The following is a 27,804-nucleotide window of genomic DNA, read 5'->3' as shown; positions in this document are numbered from 1 at the left end:
AAAATTAAATATTTCAAACGCAAATTTCCAATCAAATCAAATTTTTTGACTCTAAAGAATGAAAAATGTCATATAAATTGAGACAGATTGAGTAACTTTCTTTGATTCAATATTTTTTTAAAATTAAATTAGTTATTTCTGGATTATGCAAAGAAATGAAAGAGGAAATAAAAAAATGTTACTATAACTGAACAATACGACACCTCTCATCACCCACAACGCTCTTTCTGTTCTTGTTTCATCTGTTCGAGACGGTTTTCTCTGCAGGCTCCTTCATGAGCAGACTGCAACTTGCTGTAAATTTCAGCAGCAAGGGCAATTCCGTCAGCGTATTATCCATCTGGGTTTGATCTGAATCCTCGAAAGGCTTCAATATTTAGGTTTTCTTTTGCTGCCAATCGAGAGCTGTTCTAAAGACACTGTTTTTGTAATAAAGATTCATAATTTCTGCTTCTATGGAGGCTTACAAGAGATGGGTCCGAAGGAATCGTGATTATGTCCGCCAATTGAGTTCTCTAGCCAGTGTATGCCCCTTCTTATTAACATTTATTGTTTTTAAGTACCTTTTACAACAAGTGTTTTCTTGCATCTTGGTTTTTAATGGAGTTAATTATTTGGCTTCTGTCAACTTGCAATCTTGATATTAGTTTTGTTAGTGTCAATTGTGTGTGTGTGAGAGAGAGAGAGCTATTCTTGATTCTGCTTCAGATTGGCACTGTTTGTGGTGTATGAGTAGTTACATAGCTGGCTCCTAATTTAAGATGATTATTGATGAACCAATTGTTTGTTATTGGAATGGCATGTCTCGAATGAAATGGTATAGTGGATATGTATAGCAGACCCCAACTAATTGGGGATTGAGGCATAGTTTGAATATTCTTAATGAGCCAAAATATCTTTATTAAGTTGGATGCTTCCTTTTTCTTTTGGCGTTATATGCTTCTTTTGGATTTAAATAAGGAAGAACGGGTTGTTTCGTCATCTAGGTTTTGATATAGTTAGCGGGCAGTAACAGAGGGTTGGTTTTCAATCTCCATTCAGACTTCTGTTGGAAGGCTTTTCTAATTTAACTCGAGAAATGAAACTGGTTACAACCATGGATTGTTAGCAAGATCCTATGGAATGTTACCCTGCAAACATGTGAGGCATATTTCTTGGGGATTAGTTAGTTGAAGGAACTCTGATGTCTATACATGATTTCTGTCCTGAAGTTAATTTTGATATTACTGCTGGTATAATTTCTTCTTATGTTTTACCCTACCTCTCCTCTACTCTACTCTATCTTGGTTGAGCCAATCATCAAGAGAAAATGAAAAGCATATATTCCTATGTTTGGGATTGAAAAAGTCAAGACTGTAAAGATTATCATTCCATGTTGCCTTTTCCAAAAAAAAAGATTTATCATTTTCTCAAAAAGTAGAATTTGAAAGAGGAAAGACGGGCCTTTTGGAAAATTATTTATAGTTTTAACCAGGTTATGTTATTCAAAAAGCAAAAAGCAGCCCCAAGGAGCTGTCCATAATGTATTTTGGAGACTTATCATAGGTATAAGATTGAGCATCTTATCTTTAACTAAAGAGGGATTCTGGTGCCTTTGTCTTATTACATTTGGTTTTATATAAGACAATATGGGGAGAATTACTTGGGCGCTGATTTACAAACAGTAATCAAGCAGTCCAAAGTTCATCTCCAGCATGCTCTTAAGGTTTTACATGTTTATCATTCAGCACAAGTTGTTTTTTCCATTCTTGTTGATGCTTATTTGCTTAATGATTTTTTTAGCTTGAACCAACATAGATTAGGTCTTAAATTGTATAAGATACTCCGGATGACTTACCATTGCAGCAGAACATTCTTTCCCCCCTAGAGTTGCATTAGATCAGTTTTGGTAAATTATACTATTGGTCTATCAAACTGAAGAAATAGATCACAATATGTCAATCTTTTGCTACGGCATTGAAAAATATTACTCCCTTTTGTTTCAATTTCTTTGTGTTACTTTCCTTTTTAGTTAGTTTTTAAAAAATGGTCTCTTTCCTTTTTTTGGCAACTCTTTTATTCTAACCGCTCACATGGCACGTTTAAGACCACAAGATTAAAGGGTATTTTGGTACATTCTACATATCTTTTGTTTAAGACCACAAAATTCAAAAGTTCCTTTACTTTCTTAAAACTCTGTGCTTGCAAAAACCAAGAAAACAAATTGAAATGGAGGGAGTATCATTTTTCTGCACTATTCTCATATGATGAGATCCAGTCATGACAGAGATACCTTTCTGCTATATGCCTTTCACTGATAACCTCACTTGCTAAACCTTCACCAATGACAGGTGATATGAAGGAAGTGCCAGAGTGATGGCAAACATAGGGGGTCCCATCTTTGCTCCATCCTTTTTAAAGATCTTACTTTTACACAAATGAAGCAAACATTTTTTCCCTCTTTTGCTAAAAATATACTCTAGCATAAAGACAATCATTAAAAAAGGACATGTATTCTCTCTCTCTTTTTCATTAACCATTTTGTTTAGTATAGTGGCCTGATCAGAACATAAAGAAGAGATTACCAAAATTTGCCTGGTCTCCTTTTTTAAAACATTTGTTTGTTTTTTACTTTTGGTTCATGCAATAATGTACCATGTAGTTTTTGTCATTCACTTTTACTGATAAGGTTTGCCATTACTTTCATTAGCACACTTTAATCATCAATTTGATGAAAATCTTGTAGATGTTGATAAATAATAATCTCGTTTCCAATGTATGACCAGGGAATGACATGGCTTCTTCCAGAGCGGTTTGCTGCATCAGAAATCGGTCCAGAAGCAGGTTTATTTGAAATTTTGGTAACATTGAGCTTCTTCTTTCTGCTTATAAAACTCAGCGTAATACATTGTTTCTTTTCAAAATAAGTCTACCATTCTTATCTTCTTTGAAAGTAATGCACAATTGGCAGTTAATATTTCTGCTTTCATCTTGTGAAAATTTTGCACATATTGGGTTTTCTAATTCTCTTAATATAATGGTTTACTACCCTTTGTAAGTGGTTTTGTGAGCGCCGTGTAATGTAGATAAGTAATTGGTTTAGCTTATGTTGGTTTTCCTACCTCACATGGTTATGTATATTTATTGCGCCCTATTTTTGGCAGTCTCCTCGATCCTTGGAATGGTTACCACAGTAAATGAGCATATTATAGAGACAACTCCAACTTCGGTGCATACTAGTTCTGCAGAGACTTCGTTTCTCCCTTTGTCATTATGCCTTACTTTGTTGAGAGACTTGGAAACATTAATTGAAGTAGTAGCTGAGCAGCTCTATGGCGAAGATAAAAAATGGAATTTGATTGCTCTTACAGAGGCTGCCAAGTAAGTGATATATTTAACTTAACGCAGCTTATTTACTTAAACATTTGATAATTTTTTATTAAAATATAATAATTTGTTTTGAATGGATGCCAGGGTGTGCGTGAGATTGGCTGTTTTCAGAACTACAGGATATAAAATGCTTTTGCAAGGTGGGGAGACTGAGAATTTGGAACATTCAGATGATTTGAGTCCCCAAGGAAACATGGGGCACTTAAGGAAGCCTATCCAAAATCAAGGACTGGGTGTCAATCACCCTCAGGGTTTGAACTCGTGGAATCTTGAGGGTAGGGCAATGTCCGCCTTAAGTAGCTTTGGTCAGAATGCTAGGATGGTTTCTGAGCCGACTTGGTTGCGCAGGGTTCAACTGCAGCAAGCAATTTTGGAACCTCCAGGTAATTGCTGGTTTCAGCTAAATTCAAACTACTTCTGATGATGACACCATAATTTTCTAATATGTTAGCTTCCTTATATTATTACAGCTAAGATAATCAGAAATCCTAGTCTGTCAACCTTCTTATCTGAGAAGGGTATTCGTGGAGGGTTATTTGTGACTGGGGAGACTATGTTTGTCCTAAGACCACTTATATATGTCTTGCTGGTAAGGAAGTATGGAACACAATCATGGTTTCCTTGGTTCATCTCCTTGGCTGTGGATCTCATAGGAAACAGCATGCTATCAGCCACAACAATGTCCCAAGACAGCAGGAAAGATCAGCATTTTCAATTTTCTAAATCAGAGAAGGATGAGGTAAGGAATATTATAGATCATTGCACAGAATCTTTGTATATATACCCCCACCCCCACCCCCCACCCCAAATAAAAGAAGGCCTCTATCCCCTCGAAAAGGAAAAGTAAGAGGCGTACTGTTCCGGTTACCCAATCTCATATTAAGCATTCTGCATTGTTGCTTTAGACACATTTCTTTCAATGGTAGATGGAACAGCGTGTTATTTGGTGTCTGTTGCTCTTCTTGACTGTCCTGGAAATCACAGTTCTTGAACCAATCTGCTGCATATCTTATGCTTTTGATATGGCAAATACCCCACCTCCCTGGGGGCTAAACGTGTCTTTTTCCCAGTCCCCCCTTGGTGATTCGTACTTCCTGCCTGAGGAGGAGAGCCCTTTCCACTAGGAATCCTTCACTTGTCAATCTGTGTTTCTTATTTTGTCTTGGGGAAACTGCGGATTCTCATTCCAATTCTTACTTGCTTTCACACCCTTTATTCCATTTCAAGATCCAACTGATTTGTTCAATAGCTTTTGAGTTTATCTATTGCAGCAATATAACTTTCTTCATTAAATGATATGTTTTACTCCAAACACTGCAGTTAAAAAGAAGGAAGCTGTTGTGGGTGCTTTACCTCATGCGAGATCCATTTTTCTCCAAATACACGCGGTAAAGATACTCTTTTCCTTTAATTTCTTGTTAATTGTTTCATATAAGAAAACAGCAGAAAAGATAACCAAATGGGGATCAAAGCAAATGCTAACGCCTTAAAATTATTTCAGGCGAAGACTTGAAAGCACTCAAAAGACTGTAGAACCTGTTCCTGTAGTTGGATTTTTTGCAGGTATTTTTAATGCACTTTCCTACCAAGTTTCAAAAGTTGATTCAGTTGACATCGTTGATGTAAAAATTGACATTATCCTTCTTGACAAAAATGTTTTTTCCTTGATCATGTGCAGAAAAACTTATTGAACTCCTTATTGGAGCCCAGACTAGACACACTTACATGTCTGGTTCTTGAAGGGAAGCTACTTGAATGTGTGTTTATGCATTCTTTGTTATTTGACAATGGGGAACAAACTTCTCTTTTTTTCTTCAGTTGTAGCATTTTGATATCATAATCTTCAAAGGTGTAGCATGTTGAAATTTAGAACTAATAAAGGTGTATAATTTTGTTCTTATCCAAAAGTGCATTGAGGTTCCATGCTGCATCAGTTGTGCGGACTCTTCACTTTTGATGTCGTACTCCTTCGGATTCTCCAAATATATATACTTTTGGAGAATTTGACACACAATTTGACATTTTTAAAGAGTTAGAGCAACATAGGCAGCTTGCATCAGATGGAGCAACAATTAAATGCTATTGCTGGCTGTCTATTTAATAAGGATTTAAATTACGGAAAAGGGTTAAATATACCCCTGTACTATAGGAAATAGTTTAAATATACCATTTGTTATACTTTTTGGCCAAATATACCCCTCCAGTTATACTTTGGGCCAAATATACCCTTTATTCGTTAAATGTGTGGGTCCTATTCCTAGAATAAACACGGGAAAGGTTGAGATCAAGTTTAAAAAATCATATCATTTTTATCCGGTTAATACCCAAAATAACTCACTAATATACTTTCTTGCTAAATCCATCTATAAGTCAAACAAAATCAAAAGGAATTGTTTGTCAAAAAAAATTTTGTCAATTGATTAGCTTCAACTAATACATGAAGACTCATTTTATAACTACTGTTCCCATTTTTTCTCTAAAATACAGAACATTAAAAAAAAAATGTGTGTTATACTGTTCTTGTTGAGTTTATCATCTGAGTTCAATGGTGAAGTTTTTGAAATTTCAATCAAGGTGGTGCTTGAAACTCCATTGATTTGGATTGATGTGCCAAAATTAGAATGCACATTAGGTGGAGAAGTTGAAAACAAAGTTGTTCGATTTTTGCCTTTCGAATTTGTGGCCGATGAACTTTTAAAGTTTGTGATTGAAAGTTGTTATAAATCAACCGAGTATTGAAAATTATTGTTATTGAAGTGATCAAAGCTGATTTGAAGAAAACAACTTTTACATTACTCCATTGTTGAGATTTGAAGCTTTGTTGGGGTTGGGCTATGGGTTATTTTTGTTGTTCGCAGGGACATAAATTATTTGGGTCCTTCTAATTAATCTCAAACCCTTTATGTAATTATGTATTTTGGGTATTAACCAAATAAAAATGATCTGGATTTTTAAAATTAATCACAACCTTTCACATGTTTATTCTAAGGTTGGGATCCACATATTTAATGGATAAATGGTATATTTGGCCCAAAGTATAACGGGAGGGGTATATTTGGCCCAAAAATATAACGAATGGTATATATAAACTATTTCTTATAGTACAGGGGTATATTTGACCCTTTTCTGTTTAAATTATATAGACGGAAGTCTGATGAATATATCTATACTAGCATTAGTAACTTGCATTATTTTTTAGTTTAATTTCATTTAATATAGATGGGGTAATTCATAATTATCTTTTAATTAGTTGATGTGGAAACGACTCATAAATTAGAGAGTGAAAAAAAAGGAGCTATGCGTGAAACATTCTATATTTGAATCATAAAACAATTTAATGGAACTTTTTTTCACTGGAATCTTTGGTGAATAGTTGAAAATTTTGACAGTAATTTTTGAGCGTGAAGACCGATTCTAAGATGTGAGGAAGTAACTAAATCTAAAAGGTAACTGGATTTTATTGCTGGTAAAATTTGTCCTCGCCTATGATTAATAAACCCTTTGGTTTTAGTTTGCGGATTAAATTATTTCAAAGTAAGATTTTCCATCACGAATCTGGATTATGATGCTTTATCACCTAAAATATGACTTTTTAGTGAAAATTCATATTAATCAAACATCAAAACAAATATCAAACACGGTAATAGGCAAAATATGCATGATAATATTATTTGTGTCTTTTTTCAAATACTCATATAACTGTTTTACCCTTTTAAATCTGTTGTTAGATATTTATATCATTTGGCTAAAGTGGTGTACAATAACAGGTGCATGCCATAGGTAATTTGAATGCAAATTAAAAAAAATAAAGCAAGGAACATGTTATAATCGATTAAATATAATGATAGTATAAATATTACTTAATTAAGCGTGGCTTAGCTAAGTTAGAAGTGGGCTACAAGTACAGTTTGGGACCATTTAGTAGAGGGGCTAAGTCCCCCACTCTAACTCTCCTATATATGATGGAGTTTGGTCTTGTAGGTGAGCCATACCCAACTACAAGTCCTATTAGATGTTGGTGGCATTCTTTTTTTGTTTAGTTTCGTTTTAGATTTGCTTTTTGTAGAAGATGGAATTTGATGTAAATATCGAGTACGAATAAATGCACACTTGGTTGATTTCCCAGACCAACTTGGTTAAGTTTCAAAACTGAAGTGATAGAAACCTATCAACAAGAAGTTTCATATCTTTAAAAATTTTGAGTGTGAGATCAGAAGTTACAATATAATTGATTCATAGATTTAACTTAATCTTATGTTAGTTAATTAGAGGTTAAGATGATGGACCATTCTCATCACATTAAAGTACTAGATTGGTCCATCACCTACAAACCATTACTACTATATAACCCCACTCCCTGCTCTACTTCTTAGCCCCTTGTCAACTAGAGATGGCACGTAATTAACTAGGGCCTAATTTGTTTTATAGGAAAAAACTTAAAAATGTCATGAAACTTCAAGAAAATGCTCATTTATATTCTTCGTTACATATTTGACTCATCTATGTTATTTTCGTTTGAAAAAAAAAAAATTCTCCCATTTATTGGTGTTCCGTTCTCATTCTATTTATAAGCTAAGCTGCACAAACAGTCCAGAGCGCATCACTATAACACACTGCATATCTCTAATGGAATCTAAAAACATGAAGTTCTTCACGGCAGCGCCATCGTCGGCATGGCGGCGACAGGTGGCTCCACCATTGATATCTCCCAAGCAAGAGCCTCATGAAATGGCTGAGAAATCACCCGCTCCATCCATTATCAAAGTCACACTACCCACCCCAAAACCGAGACCGTCGGTACCACCACCACCACAGCTTCCACCGCGTGGAAATGATGCGGACCGGCCTACGAAGGTAGACGGAGGAGGGCGGAGGATAAGAATACCGGCAACATGCGCCGCCAGAGTCTTCCAGCTTACTCGTGAACTCGGTCACAAAACCGACGGTGAAACTATTCAGTGGCTCTTAGAACGTGCTGAACCGTCCATCATCTCCGCCACTGGCACTGGCGTTACCGCCGTCTCAATTAACGGCACCACCAAATTCCCCACCACTGAAAATAATGACACTTTAACAGGCAAACGCAAACGTTGTGATTGTGGTAACGTTAAATTTATCGACGTTAAACAGAGAAATAATCATGCAATTCGGGAAAATGAAGCAAAATTACCGAACAATACGGCAACAATTTTAGCTCCGGTGATGTCGATAGTATCACCTCAGACAATAATGCCAGTGGGATCAATGTTTTCCGTTCCGGCGAGAATAAACTCGAGTATGGCAGCACCGTCAACGGTTTGGTTAATTCAGCAAACACCATTGATACCATCATCAAGGCAAAGTGCAGCTCAGGTGAATTGTGTTAGTGTTAGGCCAGCAGCTACTTTTTTGGGTGTTCCAAGTGCGTCACTCATTCCTGCTTCTGCTACCAATGTCTCCTCCTCCTCCTACTCGTTCGGTCATTGTTGATCGCGCTGAATCAACAACAATATACCAGTATAGTTTCACAAGTGAGATTTCGAGAGTCTAGAATGATCGCGCCAAATTCATTGTTCATTATTGGCCACACAGGAATCTAATGCTAATGATCACTTTAATCAACTGTCAGTACAACTCTTCTTGCATGATAAGTGTTGCTTTAAAAATTCCTCAGATTAATAGTTCAATCTATGACCAAAATTCACAAATTGTAGCTAGTACAGATTCTCAAAATCATCTAAAAATTTAAAAAAACGAACTGTACAACTTCTACTATACTCACCGCGATCACCATCTTCCTCTGCCTAACTGCTAACTGTATTGAATAGATTGAAAACTGCTGTAGATACCCCAATCAGGGATGTATAGTTTTTTCTGGGTTCAAAAATCTGAACGGGTGATATAAAGAGAGGAAAAAAAAAGGGAAATCAAATGGTAAGATTTTCTTGAATTGCCAGGAATGATCCTATTATGTTTCCACCAACATCTGGGAAATTTGCACATCCCGTAAGATTCTTCACCTTGCCTTTGCGATCAACTTCAACGGGGTATTTTAAGAGGTGCCCTCTCATTTCTGTTACTTCATCAGATGCAAATTGCTTCCAGTTATATTCACCCATGGACCTAACCCGTCTTACACATTCTAATGACTCCGGCTGTCTGAAGCAATCCTCAACAACTCCAAGATGCTCCGCCCACAGAGACATTCTATATCCATGAATCTGCGGAAGATAAATTTGCACCAATGACAGTAAACGGATCAGATACACACACACAAAAAAAATAAAAGTCTTTAAGCTTCCTAGAATACATACAATATTAGCTAGCACACACATCAAAAAAGTATCATATGATGTTTAAGTAATATTTTTCCTGGAATGATAATGTAACCAAATTATTCAGCACAAATATTGAATTTGCTAATCACCTGTCCATAGGGTGTTGACTGTTTTCTTGCCCATGTATGATGAGGTTGATATGCTCCCATTGCGATCTCAGTGTCTCTAGTGCCCTCCAGAGAGCGCTGGTTGATGTTTGCAGATCCCAATATCACATACTCATCATCCACAATCATGCCTTTAGAATGAACATAAATCATGAATCTACGGGATTTTCGGCTGAACGCCTGCAACAACATATTCAAATCATTAACTCTGACACTGATCAATAGTATGCAGTGCAAGACAGGTCGAGGGCACAGTTTTAGGAGGAAACTTGCCAGAGAGCTAGTAACTTCAAAAAAAAAAAAAAACATCTTGCAATGGCCAATTAGGAAAAAGAAAAGAGAATTTTAATAAAATTAAAATAAAGAGAAACTTCAACAAATAGGTAAGTGGACCAACTGTCAAGACATAAATAGAATTTTTCAGATTCTTTATTTAGGATAATGGAGGTCATTGCAAGTACCTGAGGAGTGTTTGCTGCGCTAGGACTCTCATTTCCCTCAACTTTACCAGCCTCACGGTTACCAAGACAGTAGAAGTTCAAATAATCTTCCGGAGAGTGTGAATTCTGAAGCCCAACCTCCTCTAAAGCCTTGTAAATAGTCTCATACATCATTTGCATTGTCTTGTTCTGCAAACCAACATAGAGACATGGGGTTTCACTAACACAACTTGTAATAATTTGAGAGCAGCTGATTATTCGATAAGCTGAATGCATATGCTAGCTTCCTTAGTATGGCACGATTCCTCACCATCAAATTCAAGCAATTTGAACTTTAAGTAGCTTTACCTGCCAATATAGTATTCTCTGTGTAGCAGCCCCAGTTGGATTACCCTCTGGCCACATTGGGAGGACAATGTATGCTGCAAACCTCTCATGCGCTCTTATCTTTTCAGCTATTTTAAGTGCAATTTCCATGGGAATCAGATTATTTGCACCTGCAGGCAGCACACAGGTAATTCAAATATTGGAATTGCTGACTACCAGAAGATAACTATATTACTTTCCAAGATATGTAAAACTGTTAAAAGGCAGACTCATTTTGCCAAATAAAGATGCACCATTAGTGTTGGACTAGTGGAATACCACTTTTTCTTTATGACCAACAAATCCGTCTGGGTCCTACTCTTAGGACCAACCGCAACCTTCGAAACTCGGGGACAATAGGCCCGCCTCTCTGCGCTTCTCCACTTAAACACCACGCTTAGTTCATATGATGCAAGGCCTCTTACCCTCTTGACACTGCAACACCCACCCCCACCCCCCACCCCCCACCCCAACCCAACACACACACACCAAAAAATAAGGAATATGCCTCTTACCCTGTTTTCATTACTGAAATACCTTCTGAGTTATCTCTCCAGAAAATATTCACTTCCCTGTCTTTTAGGATTATGCTCAAAATGCTACTCCCCTCGTACCAATTTATGTGGTGTTGTTTGACTAGATATGGAGTTAAAGAAATATGGAAAGACTTAGTGATATTCCAAAACTACCCTTAAAATAAATGAATTTTTAAATAGAAGAGTACATCTTTTTTGGAATTTTTGCCAAATAAGTGGGACCCAATATGGGTAAAATGTTGATAGTGCCATTAAATATGTGTCAAATTAGGAAATGTGTCATTCTTTTAAGGGTTGACTAAAAAGGAAAGTGTGTTAGAGGGAGTAAGTAATATCCTTATATATATGTTGAGCGGAGCTTAAATTGGTTTTGATAAATAAACAAACAACTACAAAAGAACCAGGTCTCTTGGAGTGAGTTATTGGTTATGTTGTTAACTGGATTCCAGGAATGCTACGTAGATATCGCAAGAACAAAGTTTTTAGAAGACTGCTGATAAGAAGCTGCAAAGCCGATTCCTATTGCAAGTTGGATTCTTGAAGAATTAGGTTCATGGGCTACACACGTTGCATCAAGGAATTCGTGAAAATGTTGATACATTTGCACAAAAGGAAAGAAATTAAGAAATAGGAGAAAACATGTGAAGGTCAAAGCAAATGAGGCAACCAAGTCCAAGTAGGATTGGATTCCTTAACCAAAATACTTTTGGTTTTGGAGAATAAAGTATAAGAGAATTCGACCAACCTCACTCCTATATAAAGCACCATATTGTGGTTGTTGGAGGCTAGTTCTATTTCGCACAAATACAATTATTACTCTTGATAAATAGCAGTCATTGCAAGAAGGTGTTGATTCAAGCTACTCAACAAAAGAACCTGTTCCAGAAGAATAAGTTGTTTAGTTCTTGAGTTGGTTAGGCTTGAGTGTTTGGTTCTAAATTGTAACCTATTTTGCTTTTCAGAAGTATTATTGTAGATGATCAATTGTGAAGTTCATTCGTTCCTAGAGTAGACTAGGAGTATAGTATTGAAATGGATTGCTACAATTGGGTTGATTGTAGGGGACCATCAGGAACTTGTGGATGGCTCTCAAAAGCAGCTCAAAGATTATTGTGGGCAGAGGAGATAAAACTGAGTTCTGGACAGATGACGGGTGTGGCAATGGGATCCTAAGGGACCTGGTCTTTTCCCAATATGCACAAACCCTGATGGCAGATTAGAGGAGATGTGGTTTCCACAAGGTTGGAACCTAGTATTCAGAAGGTTGATTAATGACTGGGAGATTGATAGAGTGGTGGAGTTCTTGAGCTTTGATCGGTGGATTTCATGGTACTACTCTAGAGCCAGAAAAATTAGCATGGAGACATCACAATGATGGGATGTTTTCTGTGAACAGACTATACAATTGGGGACTTAGAGGAAGTGCAGGAAGAGAGGCATCAACTTAGGATCTAGATGCCTCCTTTGTGAAGAGGCTCTGGAGACTAACAAGCACCTATTCATGCACTGTAAGGTTACTGCTCAGGTGTGGGCTCTGTTTACTAACATAGTCAATGAATACTGGAATGCCAGAACACACTTCTGACCTCCTAAGTTGTTGGATCAAAAGGGGAGGCAGTAGAAGTTAGAAAAGATGTTGAAGAACAGTTCCAGCATGTATTTGATGGACTGTATGGAAGGAAAGGAATCAAAGAATTTTTTAAGGAAAGGAGTGTACAATACAGAAGATCAAATGGAAAGTAATTACTACTCTAGGCTTTTGGTGTAAAGAACAAGATATAGATGATGAGATTCAATTAGTGGACTTCATAGGATCTTTGTAAGTATTGTTGTATTTTCTTTTCTTGTAATCATCTTTTGGAGGTGGCCAACATACCTTAATGCTGAGGAATACAAAAAGTTACCAGTTCAAAAAAAAAAGGTACTAGAGTTTATAGTCCCTTTGATTATAGAATTGTAACCTAAAACTGCTCCTGAAGTCAATGATGTTTTGAGGTAAATCCTACAAGTGTAGGTCATGTTTCATTACTCCCTTGAGCAAGGAGTTCTCCACATAGAACTACTTGTGCACTTTAATTTCCACACTTCACGTTCTGTTTGTGTCTAGTTTACTTACGTTTAACTCGCAAAAATTGGGCAAGACACAATTTACCCCCTCTTGGGTCTAGGTGTATTGGTAAAATAACAATAGGAAAGATAAATTTCCCTAATAGAGTACCAAGGAGGTACTCCAAAAAGGAGTTACAACATTGCTTGTTACAATTACACTCCCTCAAAGTCAAGAAAATCAAAATAATGAGACATACTATCTATCATATAACTCCTACACCAAAAGTATGGAATCTGTAGGCATCTATATTCTTTAGGGGAAAAAATTATGTTTTTGATCTGCAAAGCATCTCTTATTCCTCTCTGACTAAATAGTCGTTTTGCATATCTGTATCCATCTTCTATTCATTTTTTTAGTCTGCCAGCATTACACGACACCTCCAATATTTTGTGGCATCACCCAATGCACCCCACAAATGCTTTGGTTTAAGTCTCAAATGCTAAGTTATATCCTTATGTGTGACTTTCAGTTAGATAAGGGGAAGCCTGAAATTCTTTTTAACATGTTAATCTATCAGATCTAATCTCACAAGTATAAGAATTTTTTTTCATTTCCAACCCTTCCAAGCCCAACATAATAAAGAAGACAAGCATACAAAAGGATTAGGAAGAAGATGATATATTAGCCATAACCTAAAGCTGGTTATGTCAAAACCCAAGGACGTAAGTTATTTACGTGATTCATGCAGGTCTCTCCACAAGTAATCTTTAGTGGATCTAAATCAACTATCAAAAAGAGAGAACTAGCAAATACAAACAGTTAGACGCATCAGAATTTACTATCCATACTTGTTTGCCTGCAACATCAGACAAAAACTTCTGAAGTGTTTAGTTCTATTTTACTTTTGGTGTAAACATAGTTTATTAACTCAAACAGAAGACATCTTTGATGTTCTAGATTATTTGCAGGCAACAGATATAGTTTTGAGCTTTGATAGATTGTAATACTTTTGAAGGGCAACTCACTTTTGGTTGTAGTATACCTGTGGATATATAGAGTAAGGTTACCAGTTTAAAAAAAAAAGACAAAAACTTGCAGAACCTATGCACGAACCCAACCATTATTTGTTGCCAAAACTCTTATATCTCCAGCTAGTTCCTTCACTATCCTTGCAGTGTGCCAAAGACCCACTGTCTCCCACATAGTGAGCTGTCCTCCCAAAGAATCCTCTGCATATGCAGTTGATTGGACTTGAAACTCAGGAATGAGCTTGACATTGGATCCATTAGTAGGTAACAAGGATGTAAAGGTACCATAAAGTTATTGTGACAAAGTAGGAGTATCTACTCAGAGATGCAAATAGGCCACGAATAGTATTTTTTATCTTTTCATGATAACGGTGGTGTCCAGGCCAGCTTGAGCATAGCTCAACTATTCTATCGGGTGCCTACTTCCCACTAGCACAGGCACCGACAAACTTTGCCAACCAAGGGTTGGAACATATGAGAAGAATTCACCTAATGTTTTTTGCCTCCGCTGAGCATGAATAATAAATTTTTAAATCTACTCCGACGGCTTTTCTATAGTAAGTAGCAAATGACAATAATGGATTTGCTTTTTCGATGTATTCAGAAATTGGCAAATATTTATACACAGCATAAAAACAGCTTCTCACCAACATCTTTATGTTGAGTCCAGTTGTATGAAGAACCAATGAAATATTGATTTTCGATGTAAATGAAGTGTTGTGCAGCACGAATAGCCTTCACATATGCTGTGTGTATGCTCATGTCAATAAGTACATTTTTACCACACACCAAGTTCTGCAAAAAAAGATGGGAAAAAAACGAGTTTACTTTAAATTAGTAAATAAGTACTCCCTCCGTCCCATCTTATGTGATGCACTTTGACTATGCACCAAGTTTAAGAAAGAAATACTTTTGGAACTTGTGGTCTAAAACAAGCCATAAATATTTGTGTGGGTACAAATTACCTCATTAAGGGAAAAATGGAAGTTTCAAGTTAAATTGTTTCTAATATAGAATGGTATCATTTTTTCGGATAGACTAAAAAAGAAAATGCATCTCATAAATTGGGATAGAAGGAGTATATGTTTTGGTGCACACAAACAATCCTTCCATCTATCTTTCTCACCTTCATTGTAGCTTCTTTAGGATCCTTTGGAAAGCCTTTGACCGAGTTCGAGTCAATTGAACGAAATATCTGCTTAATGATTGAAAAAAGAATATATGACTCTAAGATCAAAGACAACACACGAATTAAACTTCTAAGCTGTTGATATTAAGTTAATCACTCAACCTGTACATGCCAACTGTTAGGGTCATCACTACTCACAGATGGAGCATCGGAAATACCGACAATTTCAGGCATTCTTCCAATTTGAAGCAAATCATCATCAAATGACGTCTTCAACTTTCTAATGCCACGAGGCTTTGAAGCCTTCAACCAGCGCTCCTCAAAGTTTGTGAGAACATCATATGCTGCTGGACCATCAATTTTAGAGTGCAAGTCATGCCATGGTTCTCTTGGACAACCAGCTACACTCCCCTGTTAAGTACAGGTATGGATTACTATCTTAGAAACATGTTACTTGAGGGGGGAAAGGGTAATTGATGAGAAGACAACTTCTTCATCCAAGAAATATATCAAAAAGGAAAAAAACACAATGAAAGGTAAGTAATAAGACAAGTTTTCATCAGAAGATGCATTTTTCAACTTGTGATTGTAAAGCCTAGTAAAACAAATTAAGTTGATGCAGTTCACTAGTGATCAGTATGTAAAATCTTCTCCTGGTGCAAAATTGAATTATATAGACTAAGGATAAGTACTAAGGCAAGAAACTGAATGTCAACAGAGGAAGATGTAGAAAGATAAGTCTCATTCTCTTCGTTTGGCCAAAATTTTTAATCTGATCTTAAGGTTGAAAATGGTACAAGCTTTTAACAGTACTGGTCTAAATCACAGTCTTCAATTTTCTAAATGCTAGACCGTACTTTGACCAGACATGGTCATTAAGATAGTAGTCGAAAACGTATTTCTATTATTATTTGGAAATAAGGACGAAGAGTCAGATCTTATATTACTCCAGTGAAAAAAATGGTTCTCATTTAACTTGTTGAACAGGGACATCAAAATAGGGGAACAATGATTTTCATTTCGAAATCAGGAAGAGATTTTCAACTAGATGGCTTGGTACAGGAACCACAAATGACAATAACCTGATGTATGGTCATTATCATAATATATAACAGTTCTTATACTAAATAAGCTTTTAAAGAAGACGAGATTCACTAGCTGAAAACCTAAACTGCTTCAGTTTCACACACAAAAAAAATACTCCAACTATTGTAGATATGTACACCCATTATTTCTACAATAGCTAGGGTTGGTCAAGCTCAGAGATATTGAAGAAAGGTATTGATACCTTGGGGTAAGAGAATCCTAAAGAATTAAAAAATAAGCAAGTTTTGTACTGTCCGTATTACTGACAAATCCTATATATTTAGAACTTGCAAGTACCCAAGAAAAACTCATTGCGAAGATTGTCATACTTGTTCATATAACTCGAATATGCAGTGGAAAATCAGAAAATTAACAACGGCAATGAATGTCTCTGAAAACAAGCAAAAGGATATTAAGGATGATAAGTTACAGCATAAGTAGGGTTATGATAGTCCTCAGAGTGCACTGTCTTTAATGTTCGAAATAAAGGATGCTCCGGAGTATCATATCTCCCATCACACAAGTCAAGTCCTCCAACAAATGCTATGATTTTTCTTCGATTGTTGCCGGCATCAGCATCCATTATCACAGTTTTCTGATGATGTGTATAAATTACTCCAACTTCCTGCAGACCAAAACTCACAAAAGATTAGTCTTATGGAGTATTTAAGATAATTAACTTAATTGAAGTAGTCCAGCAATATAACAGCATCAGACATCATCAAATGTACCTTAGTGGTATCGAGCAAAAGTTTTCAACTCTTTTAATATACTGGGAAGAGGCATGTCATACAAAAATAATATCAAACAAAATTGTTCTATCCACATGATAAGGGACTCGGGGCACACCTTCAATGATTGGTACCAGAACATGCCAGCAAAGAAGCTCAGTAAAAACAGTATGGAAAAAGGAAGTTATCCATCCACTGAACAAGGAAGCTAATTCAAAAACAAATATGCAAGTATAAACATTTCTAGATGTATTAAAACAGTTCATGATGCTCAATGTGGCAATAATTCTAAACTAGAATTCCTGCAGGGCTACTGATCTCAAGTAAATCTTTTTGATTACTGGTCTCATATAACTTACCACACAAAGAACCATGGAAAGAAATGTCAAAATCTAACTTACCCTCTGCTTGACCCAACTGTGGCGCTTCCCTGCTACTCGAGGACAAAGCAGCACTTTCACAGAAGAATGCTTGAAAAAACTGCGAGTCTCTTCATCATGGGTTGCCATAACACCATCCTGCAGCTCAAAGTTAAGCATTAGAAACTACAATTAATGACGCCTTTGGGGACAATCTACAGCAAATAACAACAAGATAAAAACAGAAATTGGTTAGAGTGCCACCACCTATTAGCATTGCTGAAAAATGCTAAAATAGAAGTCGATCATCAAATAATCTTACTGAAATAAATGGATATCAAGATATGCATAGGCTGTAAGTATAACAGAATCACAATCTACCTTGCACGTCCAGGACATGGATTCTTTCCAATTGTCTTAGTTGATGCACTAGTTTTACAGGCTGAAAAAAGATAAACTTGCCCTTGACTGTAATTTGACTTGGCAGTCACAGAACATTAACTTAAAGCAGGCTTCTGATTTACTTTATTAATAAATTGTCTATGAATGTATATAATGGTCTATTAACTTGTTAGAATATGAATAGGTTTATACAATCCTATTAGAATAGGAATAGGTTTATACAATCCTATTAGAATAGGAATAGGTTTATACAATCCTATAAGAATAGGAATAGGTTTATACAATCCTATTAGAATAGGAATAGGAATAGAAATAGAAATAGGAATACTAAATAGTATCCTACTTGGTAAAGGATTGTATTCTAGGGTCTATAAATAGAGTCTCAATGTAATAATGTAGACATAACAACAATTCAATAATATTCTTTTCTTATATTTCTCACATGGTATCAAAGCCTCTACGAACTTGGTAAAGAATTAAAGAGCTTCCGCTGCCGGCGGGTGGCACCCATATATGCTGCCCGTCTGGCCAATGATTATGTTAGCAAAAGTTGGGTCACCGTGTATCTATCTGGTGACTATTTTCTCACATCTAATTTGTGTAGCGCCGTGCCATCATTCCGGTAACTACTTTCTTATATCTAATTTGTGTAGCACTGTGCCATCATTCCGGTGACTACTTTCTTATATCTAATTTGTGTAGCACCGTGCCATCATTCCGGTGACTACTTTTTCATATTTAATTTTTGTAGCACCGTGCCATCATTCTGGTGTCTACTTTTTTGTGTAGCACTGTGTCATCATTCCAGTGACTACTTTTTCATATATAATTTTGTAGCATCGTGACATCCTTCCGGTGACTACCTTTTTTTTTGCATATCTAATTTGCGTAGCACCGTGCATCTATCCGGACTACTTTTCATATTTAATTTGTGTAGTACCGTGGATTTTTCCGAACTATTTTCTCATATCTGAGTTGCATAGCATCATGTGTCTTTTCAGTGACTTCTCAGATTTGATTTGCATAGTTCCATTCGTCTTTCCGGTGACTCCTCAAATCTGATTTGCGTAGGGTTGTGCCATCATTCCAACCCTACCCATATTATTTCTCTTTTTCAATAGGGTCGTTCCATCAATTCGAACTATCCTATATTATTTCTATTTTCTAGTTGGGTTGTGACATCATTCTGACCCTACCCATATAATTTTATTTCTTAGATTGTGACTACTTTTAGCCATCAAATCTAATACTCCGGCATATGAGCATGTTCTGGCCAGTTTTTTCGGTGACTTGTTTAATATCGACTGTCTATTGATTCCAACATGAACCATGTACTTTATACTAGATTTTGAGCACTTACAATGTTCGCTGCATTGTGAAGAAGTCTATATGGAGCAACCACCTAATGTTGTTGCTCAGGGGGAGTTTAGTAGCCTTGTATGTTGATTACGTAAGTCACTCTATGGTCTGAAACAGTCTTTGCAAGCTTGGTTTGGGAAGTTCCAACACTGTAATTTTATCACTCTGTGTTTTATCGGCATTATGCATCAAATTCAGTATTTCATGAGAAGATCAAGCACATTGAAATTTATTGTCAATTTTGTGAAGTCGAGTGATCAACTTGCAGATATCTCACCAAGCCCCTCATCGGTCCTCGTGTTAATTACATTTGTAACAAGCTAGGTACATGAATTGTATGCACTAGCTTGAGGGGGAGTGTTAGAATATGAATAGGTTTATACAATCCTGTTAGAATATGAATAGGTTTATACAATCCTATTAGAATAGGAATAGGTTTATACAATCCTATAAGAATAGGAATAGGTTTATACAATCCTATTAGAATAGGAATAGGAATAGAAATAGAAATAGGAATACTAAATAGTATCCTACTTGGTAAAGGATTGTATTCTAGGGTCTATAAATAGAGTCTCAATGTAATAATGTAGACATAACAACAATTCAATAATATTCTTTTCTTATATTTCTCACATAACTGATTAATGGTTAAAATTCTGAGTAGAAGGGTTGTTGAGTAACTAACAGCATATAAGCAGATGGTGTGTGTATAGGATACATGTACAATTTCACATAATCTTTTCTCCAGACATTTTAAATGATTGTTTGGAACAGGAATATAAACAAACCTATATCTGAGGCATGTTGTTGATAACAACCTAAGACACTGAAATTTAATCTAATATTTAGATGATGCTTGAGTATTAATTTTATGCACATAAAAAAGCCAGAAGTTCAAAATAATTATGTTATCATTTACCGTTTTATAGCCAAGGATGCTTCTTGATGTAGGGTCATCCCATATTAGAAGCAGCACTCTAACACCTTCTTGTGACTTTAACTTTAAAAGATCCCCTAGAGTGTAACCTTCAACAGAAGCATCATCTCGAACAAGTTTGACTTTGTGCCATACTGACCAACCTGTAATGTAGATCAACCGTCGGGCTTGGCGTATGGCGTCAAAGATGTCACGCCAACACTTCCCATGTACATATTGCATTCCATAGTCAAGCATCACATTTGGAAGGCATCCATCAGGCACATGAGCATCTTGATACAGAGTAACTGTTCCACCCATCCGCAGTGGAAAATAAGTTCCAGGAACCCCATAATACTCAGGACCAGCACCAACTCCATGATGGTAAATACTTAATTTATCCATTGGATAATATTGGACTGATATCCTCAAAACTGCTCCAGCCTTGCAAGGTCTTCCACTACTGTTCAGGATAGGAAAGAGCCCCTCTACTTTACCCCCTCCATATATCTGTTCTAGCGGGACAGCCACTGTCCCCATAAGCTGAGAACCTACAATATCATCATCCTTGACAAGAAATTGTACTTCTGCTGCATAGTGTGCAACAGGGACATTAAAATGTTGCATCCACACGGGATTTTCGTTATTGTTTATGACATAAGTCCGGCCAATCGTTGCATCAGCTACATTAATTGAGACGTATGGATCACTTGTGATCTTATTACTCATTTGCCCAAACATATCCCCAATGGTTTTGTGGAACATGTCCATGTTTGGGAGATTTTTTGCTTCGTATACCCAAATTTCCAGATTTCCATGTAAGAGCAAAACTTTTAAAGAGGTTTTAGAAGGCATGAATGGCACAACCTGCATAGCTTGAGTACTCTGTGGTTCAGCACATGAAGTTGGATAGGTTGGTTTTGCTGACTCAGCTTCCCACCTTGAAAAGGATGAATTTGGCTGTCCATAAATATTCCCTTGAGCATTGTACTTTGCGGAAACAGGGTTCGGCCCCAAGTGATAAGTTGCAGGGGAACTAGGAACTGATGCTGATGCCGGGGCAGGAGGAGAAGAATGTGAAGGGTGATTTTCAGACAAATTCATATTTGCAACGAGATCATGTATTGGTGGATAAGCTGAAGGGCGGGTGGAGGAGTCATCTTTACAATAATCATAGCTTGCCCCAGAACTACTAATAGATGAAACACTATCCTGGCGCTGGAGAGAGTCATGAACTTTGGACGGTTGGCTCTCCAAAGGCCTTTCTGGCCAGGAATGTTGATAATGCTGAGGTGAAGCATATTGGTAACCGCCTTGATGTTCAGTAGTAGGCACAGCAGATGTTGGGGGAGGTGGATATGCATGGGGTGGATAGGGAGGAGAGGCACCAGGTGATGGCGAAGGGTAACCATAGTCGAAAGAACTGGAGTGATGGAGAGTGGGCGCTGGAGGTGCTGATGGAGCTGATGGATAGGGATGATAGTTATAATGACCAGAATGTTGTGTGTTGTAAGGGGGAGGATATTGAGGGGATTGATGTGGATAGGGATATGCACCAGAACCTTGCGGAGGATATGCACCAGAACCTGGTGGGGGATATGCACCAGAACCTGGTGGAGGATAAGCACCAGAACTGGGAGGGGGGTATGGTTGATTTGAAGGTGGTGGAGGGTACCCATAACCAGTGTTATATGGGTATGAATGTGAAGAATTGTTATAATTGTCCATCAGTACACACTACCAGGTTGCACTATTCTTGTTCTTTGGTGTACACTAACATACAAACTGATCAAACCTAACCAATGAATCAAGAAACAAGAGGGTCTGTAAGATCCTGAATTTTACCCAAATTAACACCATTACAAGAAACAAGGCTTAAACAAACTTCCTTGTCCCTTTAGGAAGAGGGGATTGCGAAAGATAGATGTTCTAGACGAAATGCATAAAATTGATCATGTGAAGAAATCGATTTCATCAAATGGGGTCCTTGAATCTTGAAATATATTCATGATGTGAAAGAAAAACTAGAAGCTAATTCAGCAATGAAACGCAAAAGATCAAGAAAAGAAAGTACCTTATGAGTAATTACTTAAAAGAAAAAGATCACAGAGAATAACAGGATCAGGTGAGAAGGAGAAGATTCCCAAAAAGGACAGCAATTGAACTTTGTGCCACAAAAATGGCGAATTTGTGCGTGTATGTAAGGTGTTTCGGCGATATTGAAGAATGACAGGGATTCAGGGTGGGTGCCGTTATCTTGACAGAGTCCGAAAGGTTCTTTGACGGTGAGAGACTTTTTCTGCTACTTTGCACATTTCAATTCACTTAACAGCGTCATTGCTGGCAGTTTCATACAAGGATATAAGAAATTACAAATAATAACATTAAAAAGGCATAATAAAAGTCATTTAATTTCGATTCAACTTACCTATATATGGTTCTCTAATTTTTGATATGCGCATAAGTAAACACTTAAATTTGTATATAGTTAAATAATTCTTCTATCTATATTTACTTGTCAAATATTTCCTAATTTGATTTCTCTTTATACTTATCATTTTTGACAAATTAAGAAAAAATATTTTTTTATTATATTTCAATTTATTAACATTGAGTTAATGTTTTTGAAAAATGTACTGAATAAATATATTTGGGACTCTTATCAATTAATAATGATAAAATGTTAAACTCACTATATTAATCATTATTTTCTCAATAGGTGTGTCAAGTCAAAATTTGACAAGTAAAAAGAAACGAAAGGAGTAATAAATAGATATACGTGTCCTACGTGACGTTATGCATGTATGTCGCGTAGAACCCGTGTGTTTATTTTTTTCAATTTCATACTCTATTTGAATATCTATTTGTAAATACTCAAAATTAAATAACTTAAATATCACTTAAAATCAAATTAAATAACAAATTTATACCGATTAAAAAATCAAAGTATGAGAATTTTGTATTGAGTTTAATTTTGTCACATTATAAAATCTTTAGATTTGTCTTGTGATGGCGTCACTTGTTCAAGTATCTGGTAAACCACTTAATTTAATTGATTATTGTATTTTTAGTTTTTAATTAGAGTATTAAACAAGTTAGATTATCTAACTGTTGATGAGTTCAACCAATTTTAGACTTTTAGCTCTTACTTTTGGTTCTAAAATTATTTAAAAATTAACTAAGTGGTGTAATGGTAACATACTTTATGAATTTGTGGGCTTTTCTTTATTTTAGGCTAATCAACGGTCAATATGATAAGTTGTAAAAGCCAAATCGAAGTGTATTAGGCCTGCATTTTCTTTGTAATGATTAAAAAGTTTGAATTTAAATATACATATGATTATTCAGAAATAATACTAAAATTTGAAGAATAACTAATGTAATAACATTCATTTTAGTTCATTTTCTCATCTGAATATAGAAATTTGTCTATATTAAAATTAATAAATATAAACTCAAATAAAATACTTAGCAATCTAATTTTTTTTATTTTTTACCCTCCCTAGGAGCTCCCACCCCTTTTGCTCCCTTGGTGACTCGAACTCGCAACCTTCGGGTTGGAAGTGAGGGGTGCTTACCATTCGAACAACTCCCTCTCGTCACTTAGCAATCTAATAATATCAACAAAGTATAGAAAAATAATTTATACAATTGTTAGTTATGGTTTTTGGTAGTTAGTGGCGGTGGTGATGGTTGATGTTGGATGATTGATCATTGTGGTGACTAATGGTTATAGCTAATAGTAGTGTCGATAACAATGGTTAGGAAAAATATGGAGAACAACAAAGTTTAAGCAAGTTCCATTTCTATCACGGACCAAATGTCTACTCAAGGTAAAATTGAATCATTTTATTGACAAAAAATAGTTTAGCAACTTTCGTGATACTTAGATAAGATCGAGTGACCCTATAGGGAAATAGTTCAAATGTCACAAATAGAAGAAAGAAAATCCCTTGAATGTTTCAGAGTGTTAGGCTCCTCCTTTGGCCAATAAGGTTAACTTTTTTCTTTTTCTTTGAAACTGCAATACAGTATTTGATTATACTATAGTTAGTTTATTCAGAAGAATACATTGACAGTTTCAAGAATTGGATGCTGTCATCAAATTTACTTACCCCTTTGAGTTACTGCCAAGTGACAGCAATGGGACTTCTAACTATATGTGTTCTTGAAATCCAAGTCAGTGAACCAAATGTTGAATCACCAGGACTCCTTTTTCCCCTTGTAACAAACCTCACTTTGTATCTCAGTTTCTGACCTTTTTTCTGAAATTTCAGAATTTTTGGCTTCACAGTGACTGATACTCCATAAGGTGTCTTCACTTGTACACTGTAAGTACTCCTGGGGGTCCCAACATTTGTCACAGTTCTTTTAAATGTCTGGATCAGATGTTGTTTGTTGCTGTCGAAAAGTACAGCGAAAGAAGGGTAGTTTAGATCACCAAGTGACTGAAATGAATGACTAGGACAAGTATAATTTTCTCTCAACAAAAGGGCTATTTGGGAAGAGTTGTAGTTTAGGCTACAGATATAATGTAGGTAATCTTCGGTTGAGATATCGTAGATAAGGCCTGGATCAGAAGCCCTTTCAGGATCAACATGTCCTGAGCCAAAGACGAATGGTGTAGCTGATATTGAAGTCTCGGAAACAGCATCTGCAATTGGAGTTCTTTCTTTGTCAAGGGTATAAGCAGTTGTCATTAGTGCTGACTTGATTGCTGCTGGTGACCAATCTCTATGGACAGATTTAAGCAATGCAGCTAGTCCACTGACATGAGGGCAAGACATGGAAGTGCCAGAAAGAATGTTGAATTGCACGCTTCTCTTATCGCTCTTTAGCATTGATGGGCTGATATTTGGAGGCCAGGCAGCTAATATGTCCACACCTGGAGCAGTAACATCCGGCTTGATAATATCCGGTCCAGCTGCACTAGGTCCTCTAGAGGAAAAGGCAGCCACTATAGGTGCGCGATTGCCATAAACTGTCCCCTCGAATTTGATTGAAGCTGTGGCAGTTTTTGTCAAGTTAATGTAATTCTTGATAGTAATGCCAGCTGAAGCTCCCAAGGATGTGGCAGGCAGGACATGAGCATCGGCATAAAGTTCATCGCCCTCGTCAACTCTATTTACCATAATCATTCCAGCTCCACCAGCTATTTTCACTTGCTCTCCCTTTTCAGCTCTGGCATTGATTCCTTTCTCACAGACAACAATCTTGCCTTTGACTAATCTTGAAGATAGTGTCCCATTGGTGCAAAATCGAGCTCCTTCCCCACCTGCTGTTCTTCCATAAACAAGTGGCAATTGCATTGTAGGCTTGCCTGTGTACAATGAAGCCCCTTTAAAAACATGTCCATCTCCGAGCTTGACAGTAGTTGGAAAGCTGCGGTCCAACGAGCTTGCAGCAACAGTCATAATCCATGGTGCTGCATTGCCAACACTTGAATTCAAAGGCCCTGAGTTTCCTGCAGAACATGAAACAAAGACCCCATGTTGGACTGCACCAAATGCAGCAATAGCTATATTATCTACATAAAATGGCTTTGGCAAGCCTCCTAAAGAAAGTGACAATACATCCACCCCATCAATAACAGCTTGATCAATAGCTGCTAAAACATCAGAGCTTGAGCAGCCTAACTTGAAACAAGCTTTGTAAACTGCAATTCTTGATCCATAGCTCATACCACCAGCCAAGCCTTTAGCCAAACCAAAAAGGTTGGCACCATTGACAAGATTTCCAGCTGCTGTTGAAGCAGTATGTGTTCCGTGTCCTTGTGAGTCTCGCGGTGATCTATAATCCTCTTTTTCATTGATTTTCCCTGCAGCAGCTTCATATCCTTTGGGAAAAATCCTTGCACCAATAATCTTCCTATTACAATTTGATGGAGCAAATTTTGTTCCAGCTTCACATTTGCCTTTCCAACGAGAAGGCACCGGTGGCATGCCAGAATCATGGAAACTTACATGTTCAGGCCAAATTCCAGTATCGATCACCCCAACGATCACATCAGAGGTCAAATTTGGACCACTCCAAAGTCCTCTGCCACTTTTCAGCCCAAGAAACTGAGGTGAATGAGTTGTGTGTAGGCTTAGCATTTCATCTGGCACAGCTGTAAGGAATCCATCAACTTGTTTTAGTGATTCAAGTTGTTTCTTGGAGAGTTTCGCCGAAAAACCAGAAATGGATTTTTCATATACATAGAGAAGCTGAGGAGGCTTTTCTTCTTGTTCCTCTTCACTATCATCGGCAGATATAGAACTAATAATATCTTCATACCATCTTTTGGAAATCCCAAGATTACTGTCTAATGATCTGACTTTGGTCTTGTCCATATGAACAACATATATGTCTTGTTCTGCTAAAGTAGATGAAATCACTGAAACTGTACATGCTAACAAAAACATGCAGTTTCTGAAGTTCATCTTCACTGGCCAAACAGGGGACAAAATTAGAAAAATATGAGAAAAGTTCATACATACAACACTTCATTTATAATATGTTTTGAATAGAGGCGGAGGAGTTTGGGGTTCTAAATTTTAGGACAAAAGATTGATAGTGGGGTTTGAACCCACATAACTAGTGTAAACGGCATTTTCACTCAATTTTGTTAGAAGGTTCACAAGTTAATATACATATATATTTATTTAATTTTTTAATATATATACAGGGTCTACGGAAAAGCTAGTGGGTTCATCCGAACCCCCCACCTAGCTCCGTCTCTGATTATGAGAAAATATTAAATACTCCGTACAAAAACAAAAGCATTCATACTTGTAGGATTTAATTACATGAACAGAGTACTTTGAATTGCAGTCACTTCTTGTGAGCAAAAGCTAAAACTAATGCACTCTAAAAGTGACAAGACAATGACATTACCATCTGAATGTCAAAAAAAATATACTAGTATACTATTTTTATTTTTTAAAAAAAATTAAATTACTAAAAATTTGGTTCATCAAAGTTTCAAGACCCTTACACCAAATAAAATCGAAGAATCAAACTTTCGAAGAACCGAATTAGTTCGGTTCGGTCCGGTTTTTTATTTTTCCGGTACTTATGCCCACCCCTAAATTGAAGCCATACTCGTGAAGCAATAACTTCAACCACAAACCACTACATCTAATTAAGGTTGAAAATGTGAAGCTATTAAAGCAAAACTAACTTGTACTATTTAGACGTGAAATATCTTATATATCACGTATATTTAGAGCATAAAGGAAACTGGTACATGTATTTAATTTCTACCTAAAAGGTCTGTCTACCTAATAATTAAGTTGTGTGCCATAGCGAATCTGGAGTAGACACGACAAGCTTAATTACATGTGTACTGCCTAAGAAAAAGATATAAAAACATGTACATAAAAAAGAAATAGAATCGACTGACTTTAAATTCTCAATCCGCCACTAGTACTTGTGTACATGTATTGGAATGTTATAATGTGCATGGTGTTGTAAACATGAATATAAGGAGAAAACATACCTTTGTTTTGGGATATTCAGCTCAAGTACTGAGGAATGATAAAGGTTGATGGAGAATTTAAATAGGCCAAGGGAAAGAGTGTGACAAATTATGGCACTTTATTTTTGCTAGTTAGCAATAAAGAAAAAT

At 36.5% G+C, this 27,804-nt stretch overlaps 4 protein-coding genes across 5 annotated transcripts; 2 read left to right on the top strand and 2 right to left on the bottom strand.

Annotated features, from left to right (window-relative positions):
• The first annotated feature begins 168 nt into the window (after positions 1-168).
• On the top strand, positions 169-5,289 carry LOC125851682 (peroxisome biogenesis protein 16). 2 transcript variants are annotated; one of them, XM_049531457.1, is made up of 8 exons: positions 169-524; positions 2,766-2,823; positions 3,144-3,360; positions 3,454-3,752; positions 3,840-4,108; positions 4,690-4,757; positions 4,871-4,932; positions 5,048-5,289. In XM_049531457.1, the coding sequence occupies exons 1-8, from the start codon at positions 456-458 to the stop codon at positions 5,107-5,109; spliced, it is 1,104 nt and encodes a 367-aa protein (XP_049387414.1). In that variant the 5' UTR covers positions 169-455; the 3' UTR covers positions 5,110-5,289. The 2 variants fall into 2 exon arrangements, with proteins under 2 accessions (XP_049387414.1, XP_049387418.1); XM_049531461.1 differs by having other exon boundaries at positions 429-524; positions 2,766-2,840.
• Positions 5,290-7,913: 2,624 nt separating this feature from the next.
• LOC125862878 (transcription factor TCP9-like) lies at positions 7,914-8,838 on the top strand. Its single transcript, XM_049543003.1, has one exon. The coding sequence runs from the start codon at positions 7,996-7,998 to the stop codon at positions 8,836-8,838; it is 843 nt and encodes a 280-aa protein (XP_049398960.1). The 5' UTR covers positions 7,914-7,995.
• A 105-nt stretch (positions 8,839-8,943) lies between these two features.
• LOC125862752 (phospholipase D gamma 1-like) lies at positions 8,944-22,510 on the bottom strand. The gene is made up of 10 exons (XM_049542892.1): positions 20,199-22,510; positions 17,561-17,677; positions 16,859-17,053; positions 15,505-15,753; positions 15,340-15,408; positions 14,861-15,008; positions 10,582-10,730; positions 10,255-10,422; positions 9,776-9,973; positions 8,944-9,569 (listed from the first exon to the last, which is right to left on the bottom strand). The coding sequence occupies exons 1-10, from the start codon at positions 21,921-21,923 to the stop codon at positions 9,276-9,278; spliced, it is 3,312 nt and encodes a 1,103-aa protein (XP_049398849.1). The 5' UTR covers positions 21,924-22,510; the 3' UTR covers positions 8,944-9,275.
• Positions 22,511-24,053: 1,543 nt separating this feature from the next.
• On the bottom strand, positions 24,054-27,804 carry LOC125862774 (subtilisin-like protease SBT1.1). The gene is made up of 2 exons (XM_049542902.1): positions 27,676-27,804; positions 24,054-26,622 (listed from the first exon to the last, which is right to left on the bottom strand). The coding sequence occupies exon 2, from the start codon at positions 26,615-26,617 to the stop codon at positions 24,320-24,322; it is 2,298 nt and encodes a 765-aa protein (XP_049398859.1). The 5' UTR covers positions 26,618-26,622; positions 27,676-27,804; the 3' UTR covers positions 24,054-24,319.

Source organism: Solanum stenotomum, chromosome 1, assembly GCF_019186545.1.
Source record: "Solanum stenotomum isolate F172 chromosome 1, ASM1918654v1, whole genome shotgun sequence".
NCBI lineage: Eukaryota > Viridiplantae > Streptophyta > Magnoliopsida > Solanales > Solanaceae > Solanum > Solanum stenotomum.
This window is presented reverse-complemented; position numbering and strand designations above follow the sequence as displayed.